Source organism: Crocodylus siamensis, chromosome 3 (genome assembly GCF_052110815.1).
Source record: "Crocodylus siamensis isolate JL-2025a chromosome 3, ASM5211081v1, whole genome shotgun sequence".
Taxonomy (NCBI): domain Eukaryota; kingdom Metazoa; phylum Chordata; order Crocodylia; family Crocodylidae; genus Crocodylus; species Crocodylus siamensis.
In genome coordinates, this window is record NC_143397.1 from 202,656,151 (window position 1) to 202,673,273 (window position 17,123).

General features: G+C 42.1%; 1 protein-coding gene across 1 annotated transcript; it reads left to right on the forward strand.

Moving 5' to 3' along the window:
- The first annotated feature begins 152 nt into the window (after window positions 1-152).
- LY96 (lymphocyte antigen 96) lies at window positions 153-14,119 on the forward strand. Its single transcript, XM_090037340.1, has 5 exons — window positions 153-596; window positions 1,873-1,962; window positions 4,644-4,772; window positions 8,453-8,505; window positions 10,599-14,119. Exons 1-5 carry the CDS (start codon window positions 380-382, stop codon window positions 10,686-10,688), a joined length of 579 nt encoding a protein of 192 aa, XP_089893466.1. The 5' UTR covers window positions 153-379; the 3' UTR covers window positions 10,689-14,119.
- The last annotated feature ends 3,004 nt before the right edge of the window (window positions 14,120-17,123 follow it).

The following is a 17,123-nucleotide window of genomic DNA, read 5'->3' on the forward strand; positions in this document are numbered from 1 at the left end:
TTGGTTGAGCATAAGGCTTATAATTTTTTTTTATTTCACACAATATTGCTGTCTTTAGCCATGGCAATAGTGCATTAATATGTTTCTTCTGATGAGTCATCTAAACTTGTTTTATTCAATTGTGTTGATCCTATTTAGGCTTTTTACTTCTCTATTTGGTGCAATTTATTTTTTCATTATTCATTTGTGGCTTAAAAGACATTGTAAACCCAAACAGATTGGATCACCTTGGAAAATAGGCAGTAAATACAGAAATTTCCCTTCTTTCCATAACTTTATGACAGTAGTAGCTGGCAAAAATCCAGTAAAATATCAACTAAGTGTACAGAGACTGTGAGGAAATATAGCTTAAAATTTCCCAGAAGCCATCTGACCAGTGATGACTAAGCCTAACTTTGTTCCTCTTTCTGAAAATAAGCATTCAAACAGAGTATTCACCCATATCACCCAGATCTTATCACCTCTCTTTTTGGGAAGATACATAACCATGTTTAAGCTTGTTTTGTTCATTTTATTTATTCCTGGATTTAGTAACTCTCAAAGAAGAGAACTGATTTGCAGATCATCAGATATAGAACTGTCATACTCCTTTTGTGGTAAGTAAAGCATGGTTTATTCCGTATTCGGTGGCTTTTGCACAATAATGATTATCCCCTCAATAAACATTTGTTTTCTTTTCTCTTTCATTTGTTTATTTGATGAATCCAGAAAAATAAAGAAGTGATTCATTATAGATTTAAGAATAATCTTGCTTGTTCCTGGTAGCTTGAATAACATGTATTTTTGGGATTCTGCACTTACTGTAAGATAACAAGAAATACAGCAAAAGATTTTCTTGTAAAAGCTGAGGGGCGGGGAAGAACTTAATTTCTGAGCAAGACTAGTATGCATATTATAGACTTGGGAGAACTTAAACAACAAGATTAACTTTCTTCTCTAGTGTTGTGATGAATCAAGTTATACAACAAATATTAGATTCCGAAGTTTGAGTGATATGAAAAATAGAAGCCCTTCTTGGGTGAGTCTACTAGTCCATGAAACTGCGGTACAGTTAATTTAATCTGACCTTGTTCTCTGCTGTCTTTCTTTTATTTCCCACCACATCTTTGTTTAGTTAACTGGCCCTTCCTAATTCGATCCATGAATTTGCACTGGGATCCACCCCACTGGAGCCCTACACTGACAGCCAATCCCACTGAAGACTGTAGAGCTCCATAGGGGCAAATTGGGGCCTAAAAGCCTTCATCATATCCTCAGCACCCAGCCCTCCACACATGCCCTACCCTCCCAAATAACAAACCCCATCAAATAGATTACTTTTGCTGCATGAGCATAGTGGCATGTTCTTCAAAGATAATATCAGCAAACTAAACACCTGCATTCTCTGATTTTAAAATAAAGTATTAGACTGAACTATTTTCCAAAGGCAAAGGTGGGTTGACAGGCCTCTTATTAAAAATATAGGTAATAGCCTTTCTAAATTTGAAGAGACATTGTGTATTTTGTATTTTACTGAATCCTGTAAAAGGCACAGCGCTATGCAAGTTACCCAAAGAACAAGTCAATAATCTACCAGGATTGCATTCACAATACATAGGATGCTATACTAATAACAACCACGTTTAGAGTTGTAACTGCTAGTGTGAGAGAGAGATTGAGTGAGTTTTGGAGAGAGGGAGAGAGAGCTGGGGGTTGTGAGGGCAATATTCTCAACCCAGTGGAATCCCTTATTAAATATTTAATTTCAAACTGGAATGATCTTGATTTTTACATCTTGAGTATTTAGTAGCATCATTTTTCTATGTGTACTTTTGTCATTCTATTGAAGAGATCTGTTTGTTCTGACTTTATGAAATACATTTTGTCCTTTAGATTCTATGAAACACAATTTCTTCTTTAACATAACCCCTTGCTCCCTCATTGGCAAACCACAGTGGGAAGGTTCTGTCTTTTGGATTCCAAGTAAGTCATTGTTATGTTTATCTTTTTCCTACCAAATCTGGTAGATCATATTCTGTATTTGAAGGAAGATGAACTCTAAAGGGTTGTTTCCACCTCTAGCCCATTTCCTATATGGGAAACCTATTTTGGAGAAACTTTTCTCATGATTAATAATGAAAAGATAAATCATGATGATACATAAAGAACATGATTTTGCAAATCAAGCATGCCAGTATGCATCATAATAATATGAACTGTGAACTGTGATTCTGCAACTGTGTGTTTAAATCATCTGTTTGACAAACTGGCCATTCACTTGTGCAATTGCCTCTCTCAGCTTTTGTATGCAAGCTGGGCATTCCAGTTGCACATGCACAATTTAGAAAAATCAACCTCAAAGTATATGCTGGCAGTAAATGCCAAACTCATGTTAATATTAACTGTGGAGTTTAACTAGAGCCTCCATAATATGAAGAAATATGTCACAGATATGCAACAAAGTTTAGTCTCTAGCATTACTTTCCATAACAAAAGAAGATGGAGTGCCTACCTGTAGGGAAAAAAACTATGCTCTGGCAGACACTTAAAAGAGATTATGATGGAGACTTTCCATTCCTAGCTTTCTGAGATTTTTGCAACATTCCCTATGGCTCTACCTAGATTAGAAATATAGATTATAGTTAAAAAAATGTTAGCAATTGCATTTTAATTCTCAGATTTTAAAACGCTAGAGTAGATGGAGTTTACGTTAAAATATCTGACTGTAATCAACCCAAGGCTTCTTTTCAGAAAATGCTGTTAACTGACTCCAATAGAACACCTCAGGTCTAAACTACAAACCAGAAGTATGACTGTGGTTCACACAGTCATACCTGAATTAGTTGAATTATTGGTAGCAGCAGCATAGGTTTCAACTGTCTAGTACTTGCCTAGGATCCTGGACAGATTTATTCTCTTATCAGTACCCCTGCCAATTAGTTTCACATATGCCATTGTGGTCCCTATCTTCAAAAAGGGAAAAAAAGAGGACCCGGGAAATTACAGGCCAGTTAGTCTGACCTCAATCCCGGGTAAGCTCTTTGAAAAAATTATCCTGGCACACATCCAGGAGGGCCTTGCGGGGGAATGCATGCTCAGGGGCAACCAACATGGGTTCATCAGTGGCAGGTCTTGTCAGACCAACCTGGTGGCCTTTTACGATCAGGTCACCAAATCATTAGACGCAGGGGTTGCTGTGGATGTAGTCTTTTTGGACTTCCGGAAGGCTTTCGACACTGTCTCTCACCCTGTCCTCATCAAAAAGCTGGGAGACTGTGGTGTCGATGCCCACACGGTCAAATGGGTCGCCAACTGGTTGGAGGGCCGCACCCAGAGGGTGGTAGTGGATGGGTTCTTCTCGACCTGGAAGGATGTGGGCAGTGGGGTTCCGCAGGGCTCGGTCCTCGGGCCCGCACTGTTCAACATCTTCATCAGTGACTTGGATGAGGGGGTAGAAAGCACCCTGTTCAAGTTTGCTGATGACACTAAGATGTGGGGGGATGTGGGCGCACTAGAAGGGTGCAATAGGCTACAAGCTGACCTTGACAGGTTGCAACGGTGGGCGGATGAGAATAGGATGGGGTTTAACACTGATAAGTGCAAGGTGTTGCACATGGGGAGGAAGAACCGGCACCACACTTACAGGTTGGGGAACTCCCCTCTTGCCAGCACGGAGACGGAAAAGGATCTTGGAGTCGTCATTGACTCCACGATGAACATGGGCCGGCAGTGTGGGGAGGCAGTCAAGAAGGCCAATCGTACCCTGTCATGCATCCACAGATGCATCTCGAGCAGGTCCAGGGAGGTGATCCTCCCCCTCTATGCGGCACTGGTCAGGCCGCAGCTGGAGTACTGCGTCCAGTTCTGGGCGCCACACTTCAAGAGGGACGTGGACAATATGGAAAGAGTTCAGAGGAGGGCCACTCGTATGATCAGGGGTCAGCAGGGCAGGCCTTATGAGGAGAGGCTACGGGACCTGAACCTGTTTAGCCTCCACAAGAGAAGGTTAAGGGGGGACCTTGTGGCCTGCTACAAACTGGTCAGGGGGGATCAGCAGGTATTGGGGGAGTCCCTGTTCCCCCGTGCGCTGCCAGGAGTGACCAGGAATAATGGTCACAAACTGGCGGAGGGTAAGTTTAGATTAGATATTAGGAGGCGCTACTTCACAGTCAGGGCGGCTAGGGCCTGGAACCAGCTTCCAGGGGAAGCGGTGCAGGCTCCTAGCCTGGGGATTTTTAAAAGGAAGTTAGATGAGCACCTTGCCGGGGTCATCTGACCCCGGTGCTCTTTCCTGCTAAGGCAGGGGGTCGGACTAGATGATCTACCTAGGTCCCTTCCGACTCTAGCTACTATGAAACTATGAAACTATATGTATTACACTCAAGAGATGTGATTTCAGCATGTGTAGACATATCCTGCATCTATCTCATTCTTGATTGCAGGGCAAACTTTTTAAACATTTTGGGATGGAAAAAGTCTTTACAACTGATTTAAGTGAAAGTATCAATTTTTGCTGAAAACATTTGTGCTTTTGGTTAGAGGGAGGAGGTTGCAAAAGCAAACTAATACATTTGCCAAGGAAATACTGATGAAAAACTGTTTTCATGAAAATTGTGTTTGTGTAATTTTTTACCAATTTATCCATTTTCTGTTTTTTTTATTAGGGAGTGACATCATCTTTCTAAAGATAAATCTGAGTTTATGGTATCTGGATGCAAAGGCATTAGATTGGAAACAAATTATTTGCACTGGAATTGATGATGACTATTCATTTTGTGGCACTTTGAAAGGAGGTAAACAGAAATATATGGTAGTTCTCCTTTGCCATGTAGTCTGTTTATTGGGGACAAATGAGATTAGCTATGATGCATCTTAAACACTGGTCTTATTATCAGGTTTCTTAGGGCATATTTACACCTTAAATTTGGGCAACTGCTCCCACTCACATTAAGTGCCCTTCTCTATCTACATTATCTTATGCAGCAGTAGATGGAGAGTCCACAAGGAACAAATGGTAGATAGACTAAATCCTAGAAGAAAAACAATTGGCAGCTCAGATTAAGTCCCTCTACTTGTCTATTTTTGGTTCTTTCTAGTTATAGATGGTTGAAACAGAAAGTGGGGTACAGAAGGACTGGTGGTATACTTTCTGTGCTATGTTCTGCTGCACTTAAAGAACAAAAGAGGGAAAAGCAGGTAGAGGACTGCTGCCTTGAGATGAGCCAAGGAGTTCGTGATGTAAATAATTTATGGATTTGAGCTAAAAAGTAGTTCCAGGAGTCATTTTAAATAGTAGTGTAGACATTACTCTAAGGAAAATAACTATTTGCACAAGGATATTTGTCTATGAAGTGTTCTAGGTCATGATGCAAGACAATGCTAATCAGAACTAGCTTTTGCTGGGGAATCTAGAAGTGGAAACTTCTGCTCAGACTTCTATTGTCAGTATTAGTTATGACAGACTCATGTCAGCTGGTTCTTGGCAGCTAAGCCATCCTCTGCTGAGTAGCCATAGTCACCTCTGGTCCCAAGAAGCATGTGAGGCAGCATTCTTCAGAGACTAAGCCAGGGACTGAGAATAAGCAACTAATCCAAACTCTACCACAGATTCTTTCTGTGATTTAGATCAAATCAGAAAAGCCAAAGTTTTCAAACTTGAGCACCTCCATTTAGGGAACAAACATCCAGAATTGCTAAGAGCCTGCACCTCTGATTCAGGTGCTCAGCAACTCTAAATATCACCTCCATTCTGTGTATATACCAAAGAATGTTCCAGTTTGAAAGTTTTAACCTTAAACCTTTAACCTCACACTGCAATTTCTACATCCATAGAATGGGGATAAATACATTTACTTACCTCACAAAATAAATATGACAACTGTTATTAACATTTGTAAAGTGACATGTTAATCCTAAGCTAAGGGACCCTAATAACTCCCAAGTTCCTGTTGGTTGGGACAGCTTACCCTCCTGAAACTTCTGAAAAATTTTAGCAATAGTACACAGACCAGGCACAAAAGCAGGTTGGCACTCTCTTCTGCAATGTAATGTTGCAGGCGGGGGGAGGTAGGAGGACAGGATTTAAAGATACCTTTCCCAACCACATGCAATTCATTATTATAATTATTATATTAGGTACAAAATGTACTAGGACATGGTAAGATCCCAGAACCAGCCAATTTAAGATATAGGACTACAAGCAACATAAGATGGAAATAAGTGTTATAGTATACAATCAACCTTTTCCCTGTCTTTATATAAATGTCAGCTAGACTGAACTAAAGCTCAAGCAATCTGCTGTTATGTCCAATTTCTTGAAAGCATTGCAATGAGTCTTGAGGAGGTGAGGTAATGACCTTATGGTTCACTTTACATTCCAAAAGGATGGTATAAATTGGTGATAAGCAGTATTTTCTGGCTACGGGCTAGCATGACCCATCCCCGGTCACAGGCAGTTGGGTGGCCACTAGGACCCACTCACAGTTGGTAGCTGGCTCTGTGGATTGGATCTGGCCTGTGGGCCATAAGTTGCCAATTCAAGGTATAAAGGAACATTGAGGAACAATGTGGGAGAAGGAAATAAACAAGGTTAAATGTGGTATTACTGAGGCTAGGGACAGAAGTTACACATAAACCAGTTTAAGTGATCAGAAACTGGTTTAAACCTGTAACAGAACATAAGTTCAGTGCACATAAACCAGTTTCAAAAAGGCTGAAACTGATTTAAGATAAACCTGGTTGAATGTAGTATCAGACTTAACTGATTTGAGTCAAACCAGTTTATGGAACTCATGTCCCAGACCCCTTCCTGGTTTAAGTTAAATCAAAGTCCCCCAGCATCCCAGTATGCTTTTCTGCCATGGGCTGGGCTGTCTGCTCCAGAGAGCAGGGCTGGCCCCGACCTCTCCTCCCTAGCTGGAGCTCCAGTGGGCTGAGAAGGAGGTGGAGACTGTAGCTGGGAGACAACAGCGCCTGCCTGGCTCTCCCCTGCCCCACCCTTCCCTTGCCACTTGCTGCTCAAGCAGGGATCCTTCCTCTCCCACAGTATGGGCCCCAGCCAGCATCTGGTCATGGTCACACCACCCCCATGCTAGCTAATGCTGAGAAGTATCTATGTGTGTGTGCCCCCAACTTCACTGGAACAAAGGCAGATAGAACAGTGTCTGTGCAGGGCTTTTTGGAGCTAATCAACAGGTCAGCTGGTAATGTTCCTCTGTTCTTCCTTAAAAATGCTTTGCAAAAAGCTGTTTAAGAAGAGCTTGAACTAATGAGAGAGAGGCTTTGTTTTCTTGATGGGCTGATAGGTTTGCAATGAATGCAGTGCCTGTCAGTTTGCTGCACACAGTATGAAGAAACAGGGAAAGGAGGATTGAAAATCTCAGTATCATCAACAAATGCATACACTCCACACAAGCAGTCCTCCTTCCCCCACCCTTTGCCTCAGAGTGCTAGCTGGGGGCCTGGGTCTGGCAACACTACCTCCCCTTGAGCACTGAGTTGGGGAGGGAGATGGGGGGTAAACCTGGTGAGGGCTGCTTCCCCCTCCTCCTCCAGGCACACCCTAGCTGGGGACGGTACAGACGAAAGTGGGGGTTTAAACTGTTCCCTAATCATAGTGTCCTGCCAGGCCCTCCCTCAGCTCAGCACTATAGAAGGGAAGAGATGTCTCCCTCTAGTGCACCCCGGCTTTTAGCCTGAGCCACTGCAGGCATGTGCCTGCATTTCCTGAATCAAAAGTGAATGTCTGTTCACTTGCATATCAGATCAATCTCTGCAGGTTAGAGTAACCTGCAAATATTGAATCAATTCAGGCTTGAGTTTTTGAATGTCTATCCCTGGCCTGGAAGACTAAAAGGAATTTGAAACTGAGGTTCAAAAACAGGGGTAGCCAACTGCTGGCACGTGTGGCACAACTGGCATGGGCAGCCTCTGTATGTAGCATGCAGCAGATCAGGATAGTGGCAGATAGGGCAGGAAACAGAAAGCAGAACAGCAGATGGGCCAAGGGACCACGGGGAAGGAAGCAGAAAGCAGAGCAGCAAGTTACTTAAGAAATATACAGGAAAAAGCAGAGCAACAGGTGAGGCAATGGAAGGGGATTGGGGTTTTACTTGGAGAGGGTGCAAGGCTAATTTGTGGCATGCCTGCCAAAAAGGTTAGCTTCCACTGATCTAAGAGACAAATTAGTTAACTAGCAGGGATTGGTTTATGAATTGTCACTTAAATGTGAGAGGTATACATTAATTATCTTCAATCCACTAAACACAGGCCAGAAGAACTGCTCAGAAGCATTCACTATTTTAAATTAATATATTTGAAAGAAAATATATTTCAGGACAGGACAATAAGGTTTCAATCCAATTTTGTCTGAAGTTGTTAAAAAGTTTGAGCCTCGACTGGTTAAATTTACTCTGTTGTAATTAAGAACCAAGAGTAAATAGCCACTTCTGTTACAACTATTACTATTTTACAGAAACGATCAATACAACAATTAACATCCGAGGTTTAACCATGGAATTGGAGAAGGTAGGAATTTCCTAAAATTTGTATAAAGCATTAAAAATAGTAAATAGTTTACTTACGTGTATTTAAAAAAAATCACCAAAATTGTACAGAACAACAAGAATAAAAATCAGTAAGGAAGTTTTCTGTTCCCAGAAATGACTACACTTGAATAACAGATAAACTTGAGTTATTCCTTTATATAAAGCTTTCTGTAAAATTTGTTTTAGTTAATTACAGGTGAAGTAGCAAATAAAATGCAATATATATATATATATATTTATCCTACTGGCAATGGGTACCGTGATTGTGAACTGTGATTCCCAGAAAAAACATTTTCCATATGTTTTTTCCATGTCTCCAAAAATAAATTCTCCTATCCTTCTCACCTCAGGTCTTCTCTGCTCCCATTTTTCATCTTCTCTTTCCTTTCAGGTTTCCTATCCACAAAGCTATTCCCCCTTTTTCAAGATGCCTATTTTTACACTGAAAACTTTTGTTTGTTTCCTTTCCTTGACTCCAGTGCTTTAAAACCTTAAGGTGTGTTGGGTTTTGGATGCAAGAAATAACATTTCACTGAGATCCCTGAGGGTTGCACATTTTTAGTATACCCTTAGGGAACTTCCAGCTATGATGTGGGTGCTTTCCCCGCTTTCCCATTGTCACAGGGGACTAAGGTATCCCACTCTTTTTTAAGGGCTGGAGCTGCTAGGGGGAGATCCCAGGCAGTGAGTTGGGAACCCCAACTGCTGGTTACCAGGGCAGCCAGAATGAGCTAGTGGGCCCATACCTGCCAGCGGTCAGCTGACCAGAAGGGGCAGAGCCTGGCTTGTATATAAACCCCAGGCCAGAGGCCAGGAGGTCAGTTCCCTGTTGGCAGCCAGAGGGGAAGGAGCCTCTAGGAAGGAGGTGCCTAGTGATGCAGCAATTGCTTAATATGGTGCACCCAGGGCTAATGGGGCTCCATAAGCTCTGCAGGCACCGTTGCTCATTAGAGACTTCGTGTGGGGGGTGCAGTATGATGCTTTTAAAGGGGCAGAGTACACCCTTGTCTTTTGTATTATGTTATAGCCCAGCGTGTTTTGTTTGTTGTTCCATAACACCAGTGGTTTGGGTGAGGCTATTTGGGGAAGGGGGAGCCCTCACTGGGGGCCCACTGCAGTATAGGGACCCTGGTGCCAGAGAGGGTGCAGCATTTGGGGGGCACAGACCCTGGCACCAGAGAGGGCGCAGCACTTTGCAGGGGTGTGGAGATCCCAGGCACCAGTGAGGTGCAGAGGCAGGCAGGGCTGCACAGAGCCCATGGAGGACAAGGGGGACACATTACAACAAGACTTAGACTGGACAATGTCGGTACTATCTGCGAGGCTTGGGGTGTGGTAAAGAGGTGGTTGGAGCCATGTATATAGCCCATAAGGCTAGGATGCCCTGAAACACCCATTTTAAAATGGGCCCTACAGGGTTCAGAGAAATCCATCAAGACTGTGTCCAACAGGACATGAAGGCAGCCTCCCTATATTATAAAAATACATCAAGACATGGCAGGCGAGAACCAAGGGTGCCCATCAGGCTAAACTGGTATGGTCAAGGGGCTTTAGGGGTAACACGGTCATCCTTAGGGACCCTATCCTGTGACACCCACTTCCAGAGGAAGAGAAGCTAATTAGGGTTGCTGTAGGAACCTGAGTTCTCTTCCCCTCTGCTAAGGAACCAACAGCGTTTCAAGAGAAGGGAAGGGAACAGAAAGAGCCCAGCAGTGCCAAGTCATCCTGCTCCTTTCCCTTCCTTGCATTGGCAAAGCTATTTTGTGCTCCTCTCTGTTCACAGCACTATCTGGCTGGAAGAGGAAGGAACCCTTCTTCCACCAAACCTGGGAAAGGGGCATGAAGAACTCATAAGCGCTTCAGGGACTGCAGAGGCTAATCTGGAGAGGGCAGGGCTGATAGGGCTGGGAAAGTTACAAAGAATTTGGAGCACTGAGAACCAGAACTTGCAAAGATGACTGATAGATATAATCATCTGGAAGCAACCTGAAGTCCCTAAATCACAACTGGCCATTTGGACCAAAAAGCAACACCAATACTATATGTTATCTTTTGTTTTCTTTTTCTTTTTAGGGAGAATATACAGTTCTACTAAGAGGATTCTCTAATTATTTTGAGGAAAACTTGCTCATCTGTTTGAATTTAACCATGCTATATAAATGAGAGGTTTATGAATGTCAAGGTTGTTTCAGATCACTTCAGGATTGCAGAAGCAAGGAACTGGACAGAACAAGCAAGCCACTAGGATTCAACCAGTGAAATAATAGCACCATTCATTTTTCTTGGATAGGAGTATAAGATAAATTGTATGCAGTGTTATATGGAACATGGACAGTTTCATCTGTTCGTATCATTCCTGTAATCAAATGTTCAGTTAGTTTGGGCAAAATCTGTGTGAATATTAGGTACGCTGATTAATACACAGAATTAATACTAAATGGTTTTACAGTAACAAATGCATTTCTGTGGTACCGCCTATGTTATGAAGAATGAGTATTTCAGGTTGTGATAAGCTATAACAGCAATTTTTGACAGCACTTGGTATGAAACAAAATACTGCATAGCTCCAAAATCCTTGTTTTCCATCTTCACTACTAGTTTTTTCTGTTAAATCCACTGAGATACAGTGTTTTTGTTTTCTTGATTCCCTCACCCTGTTTATAATAGTTAATCCTCATCAGGTGCTCTTTTCTGCTCCGTCACGTATAATAGTGAACTTGCCAAGACATGAGTTATGGGTTCTTTAGTTATATGGCATCAGTTGTTGAAGTTAGCATCCAGTGGGAAGTTGTGTTCACAACTAACATGTTTTAGTAGAGCTGCATTATATCAATCCAGGAACCTGAGTACAGACCCACAAGGGGTTTCTGTAGGCTTGCCTATAGTCCCAACTCCTGTGTGGGTTATGGTGGCAAAGGTTATCCAAACAATCTTCCTCAGTATCAGCTGATCTGCCTTGAATGTTTTGGTGGGCCACAGATTTTTTTGAGTCTATAAACAGATGTCACCAAATGAAGCAGAACTGTGCCAGGATGTGTCTTGGCACAGCTGATCCACTTTACTGAGTGAGACAAATGTCACTCATATGAGCCTGGAGGGTCAGGCCCCTGCCGCTCCCAGGAGTACCAGTGGCCTGATCCTGCAGGACAACATTAGGAGTGCATCTCTGCAAATGGGAGGACTTTGGGTTTCTCAGGCTGCAATGGCGTGGCTCAAGTTAGATACCCTGGACACACTTCGGTAAACAGGGAAACCCGGGCAGTCACTCCAGGCGTTTCAGGAGCCAGATTTTGTGTACCCTGGAAATGCCCTTACAGAAGGAGACAACCACATATGGCAGCACAAAGGTGACTCTGTTTGCAGCCTTAGTTCCAAATACTGTACTTCCAAGCAAAGCGGGAGAGAGTGTGTGTGTATGGTGAAGAGACTTAATGTCATCTTCACGCTTTTTATTTTGATGCAAGTGGTTGGCTAGAAATCTTTTTCTGTCCAGCCAGAGAGCTGTGGAAGAGGCAGGAAGGGGGAAGCCTTGATTCAGCGAATGCAGCATGAAGCTATGACCTTGTTCCTTTCTGATTCATCAGGGAATAATAGGATTAGCAGGATTGGCAACCAAAGTTCTCCTCTGTTGCTCTGATGGAGGAAGGAGACCATCATCTGCAAGAGCAGTAACCAGCTGCATTGGCAGGCAGACCTCCAGTCCCTGTAGAGTGAGACAAGGTAAAAGTAGCTTATCCTATAGGCACCAGCAATTTCAGTTCCTTTGTTCCCCCAGCTATGATTCCAGTGGGTTGCTGTTGCTTTGACTGTTATTACCTGCACCTTCTTCCTGGTGGTTACTGCCAGGACCTTTCAGTCCTTGGTGTGGAGCCATTATGAAGTTAAGGTTTAGGCAGCAGCATGCTATTGTTTTCTCCTTCCAACTTGCTCTTGCAGGAATAGGGAGTATAATCTTGCAGACTGCCTCTTTGTCTGTAATATAATGTAGACATAACAGAGCTAGTTTAAACTAGTTAACTTAGTTATTGGTAGAAGTCCAGTCACAGCAGCAGGGAGCTCAGCACTGGCTATAAAATGCATCCAAAAATCACGGTAGATACTTGGGCAGTTGGTGACTGTAATGTACGTCAAATCCAGGGGGTTGTTTTTTTTCCCCAGATACTTCTCTCTACTGTTGCAATTATGGCTACAGCAAAGATGGCCAAACAGTGGCATGGGTACCACAAGTGGCATGTGGCATATCAGGGAGGGGACAGGTAGCACAGTAGCAGGTAGGGCAGACAGCAGAACATCAGATCAGACAAGGAGCACAGGGCAGGAAGCAGAAAGCTGAGCAGTAGGTCCGGTAAAGGACAGGAATTGGAGTTGTACTTGGGGAAGGTGCAGGGCTAACTCGTGGCACACCAACATGCCTGCCAAAAAGGTAGGCCCCCACTATTCTAAAAAAAATCTTGCTGCCTTTTATTTTTTTACGATAATTTTGATTAAATCTTTCAACTTCACTTGGAAACTCACAAACTCCATCAACTCTGGAACTTTGCTGGAGCAAGGATTATAGGATTTTGTTTACTGGGAACATAGTTCACCTTTAGCTAACCCTAAGTAATGAGAAACTGTACAACAGCTTTTAATTTAAGGGATGATCAAGAATACTGTCTCAAAGTACATTAGGTGTTCAAGGTTCTTTTCTGTATAGTTGAACATCAGGGCAGGCCTCTTTTTTTTATACTAGGTCTTCAGCTGTATTTTGTGATAGTGAGTTATTGTTCTATGTGGTAGGTGCTAAAACAATAAAAAATACAGTAGAAAAATTATGTTATGTTCAGTAGCCACTAGGTTGTGCTGTATCTCAAAGATTACTTCAGAGGTGCCATTCTTTCTATTTCTTATTGCTTCCTGACTGCTAAACTTTCAGGAGAGACCTGCAGAATTAAATATTTTACTTTCATTTTACATGGAGTGCCCAGTTTTTCACATGGGATGCCAACACATGTCCTTTTTTAATTTAAAGCACTCTGTTCAAAAGTCAGGGTCCAGGAAATGTTAGGAAATTTGGAACAAAAGTCACAAATCGCTGATAGATGGCATAGCAAACAGAACGACGAACTAAAGACTTCAAGTGACTGTAACTGCATCAAAACTGTAATGACAGTACTTGTCTTCCATTAAATTCTACACATTCTAACAAGTGTGCAAGCAGTTCCTGTTCTAAGTCTGAATGGAGCTATTGAAAAGTTAATTTGATCCCTTTCTTTTTTTTGTTGACATTATAAAATCAAAGTTGTAAAACTTGATCATTAATTTCCACTTTGCTGTCTATGTTTATACTAATTTTGAACAGGTCCCTGTGAATTTTTGTAGCTACTGTGTGAAATCTCATACCAAAGTCATAAAAAGTTTCTGTGATTGTTATGGCCAAACCTGTTTTGAGGATTACTTTTAGTGTTACAATGTATTGAGATTTCTATCCCAAGACGGTCTAACTTTTTTTCTTGAATCTCTTCATATCTAGAAATAATTATCTGCAGTGACTATTCTGATTATTAAGTAGCAAATGCCAAACAAATGAAATAAGCTGAGTGCATGCATGTACATGTGCATTGGAGAGAAGGAAATAAAACATTTATATATTAGATTTACACATTAGTTTAAAAGCATACGTAGTATCTATAAGCTATTAATTGCATACCTCTTAAACTATAGATGAGTAGTCTGTAGCTACAGCTTTAGTTATACATAGGCTAGCAGAGTCCTCACAACATGCAGAATACAGGAACCCCAACTTAAAAATAAGAAATTTGGAACGCTTATAAAAAGGTCTCCACGATTCTTCCAGTACATCAAAGATTGCTAGATAGTGTACTCCCCGTGTTTCATTTTTGCCTTCATCTGCATACTGGTTACACAGAAGGTATTAGTGGAATCCATGGGATGCTTCAGTTATCTAAGGATAGAGTTTGGCTCCTGCATTTTATGTTATTTTGATGCACTCTTGTACCAACCACGCTTTTGCTCCTTCTAGGGTTCTAGGATATAGAACTATTGATCTGAGTAATATGGTATCTAAAACACGTTGCTGGGGCAGATGCAGACAGAAAGCCAGAAGAAAAGAGAACAACAAAAGGACCACTCTCTATTTTCAAGCTGGTGAGAGGTGGAGCAGGCAGTTGCTGCCTTGTCTGCTGAGAGTATGGTTGTGTCCAGTGTAGAGCACAGCAGCCCTCCCTCACACAGTTGGAGACTTTTGCCAACTTTCTGCCTGGCCTCTGAATAAATGGCAAGAGATTCCTCCAATCTGCATGAAAGACTAGCAAGAGTTTAGATTATATATTTATTCACCTGGGAAAAAAAGAAAGTTTTATGAAAATGGTTTCCAGTTTTATGAAAATGGTTTCCACCCAGACATATTTATGTTAGGCAGTGTTATAAAACTAGCACATAGTGCCCTAAGTGAAGTACATGTCATGTATAACTTTGAAATTGCCATTCTTGCTTTCTGGGATGCAGATGTTAAAATATTTTCTTCTTCCTGCTCTTTGTTTTCTATTACAAAATATTTTTCCCCATTAGTTAATTCCCCAAGTACCTCATCATTTAACTTGCTCCCTTCCCTATTTGTGTTCTGTAAAGGCCAGTATCAGATATTAGGTTTGAAATCTATTCCAGTTAGAATAGATTAAGGTGGGATAGATTTGCACCTTTTATAGACTAACTAAATTAGAGCTGCATAAGCTTTTTGTAAGCAGATGCTTACTTTCATAAGCAACTTCATGAAAAGCTTATGCAGCTCTAATTTAGTTAGTCTATATAAGTGCAAATATACCCTGCCTCCTGCTAGACTTCAGACTAACACATTGCTCTGCATGGTTAAGGCTAAGCCAACTTGTTCAAATCAAATGCAAGCTGATCTGAACTCCTTCCTGTCCTTCAGCCCAAGGAGCAAAACACCTGGATCAGCTCTTTTCTTTTTTTAATCCGTTGCATGTCTTGACTCTACCTTGAATCAAAGTTAAATTCTGAGAACTCCAAGAGAAAAGCTGTTCATGGAGTATTTCTGACACGAATGAGACCATTATGAACTTTGATTCCCATGAAACACCCTATTTTGCCTGAAATTCCTACTCAGTGGGCACACCTACACGAGACGCTACTGTACAGTGGTTACTGCACATTTATTTAGTACTTGTATAATCAAGTACTTAATAAATGCACAGTAATCAGAGTTACTGTGCAGTAGCACTAGCAAACACCTTTTTAGTGACGCTACTGCACAGTAGTCTAATAATAATGCACAGTAGCATATTAGCACTGTTAATGCTGTGATGCACTACTGCGCAGTATTATTTGGCCACTGCGTAGTCAGCATCTCATGTATATGCACCCAGTGTTGCAAATGCTAAAGACTTAATATAAATCAAGTAGGAAGGTAGAGACAAAGCTTTGGGCATTTATTTGAACTGAACTTCTAAACCCACCACAAATCTCTCTCATTAATGTTGCTTTTTAAGCAGCTGTCAGGATTCACTGCAGATGGAAAAATAGCTTTTCTTCACCCCCTCACCCTCTGCCACCAAATGTGTAATTATCCAAAGAAGCAGTTCCTGTAAAATTATGATTTTTCAGTACTCATATACAAATATTCATAAAGACTGCAATCTAGCGCATTACTGAGGCATACAGATAACTTTATGCATGCAAGCAATCCTGTTGACCCCAATGGAGTACACACATGCTTAAATGCTAGACCAGGCCCTACAGTCATTTAGATATTTATTTACTTTGCTCCCCTCCCAAGATCTTTCTTTGTAAAGCCCAGTATAAAAAATCTGCCAATCCAAAAAATCTTGGTACAAAACTGTTTTTTTTAGAGATGGACTGGAAAGCATAACCAGTTGTATTCAGTTCACCAGGTCCAAAACAAGCGAACGTAGAGCTTTTATATACATATACCTTGTGATTTAATTCTTCACACTTATGACATTTCAAGGGTAAGAGGCTATACTTCAGATCCACAGAAGACCAGCAGTTTGTTTCAGGATGGTCGTGAAAATATGGTCCACAGACCTGATCCAGTCCGCCAAGGAATTGTACCGGGCCTGTGGCAGATCCCTCAGCCCCTGCAGGGAGTGGATCATGGCCTTGCCCTGCACCTGAGCTGTCACTGTTTCACAAGCCTGGCCCCACCCTCCAGTCCTTCTCTTGGATGCAGCTCCCTGCCCACCTGCAGCCCCATCCCATCCACCTGGCCAAGCATGTCCTGCTGACAGGGGTCCCGGGCTGGTCTCCATAGAGACCCTGCCCACCTGCCTGCTTTGTCTGGTGTCCCTGGTGGTATGTGTGGGGTGGATGGCCCCCTTGCTGTTCAGCACCCTGTATCCGCACCACACTGGGCCAGCACACTCCCCCCACTCCACTGGGCCAGGTCAGGACTCCACCCCCCTCCAGGTTGCAACAGCTCACCGAAACTCCTTAAGTGGCCCTCCAGCCCAACTAATTGTAACTAACAGCCCCTGATGTATATCTATGATCCCAGACTATGGCCTCATCTGCATAAGACAAATTCTGTCCTATGGAAAATGCAAACTTAAATACCTGCAT

Coding starts and splice junctions, on each gene's coding strand:
- LY96 (XM_090037340.1), top strand. CDS start 380: ATGACTAAGCCTAACTTTGTTCCTCTTTCTGAAAATAAGCATTCAAAC. Junction 597..1,872: donor ACTGTCATACTCCTTTTGTG/GTAAGTAAAGCA, acceptor TTTGTCCTTTAG/ATTCTATGAAACACAATTTC. Junction 8,506..10,598: donor TAACCATGGAATTGGAGAAG/GTAGGAATTTCC, acceptor TTTTCTTTTTAG/GGAGAATATACAGTTCTACT.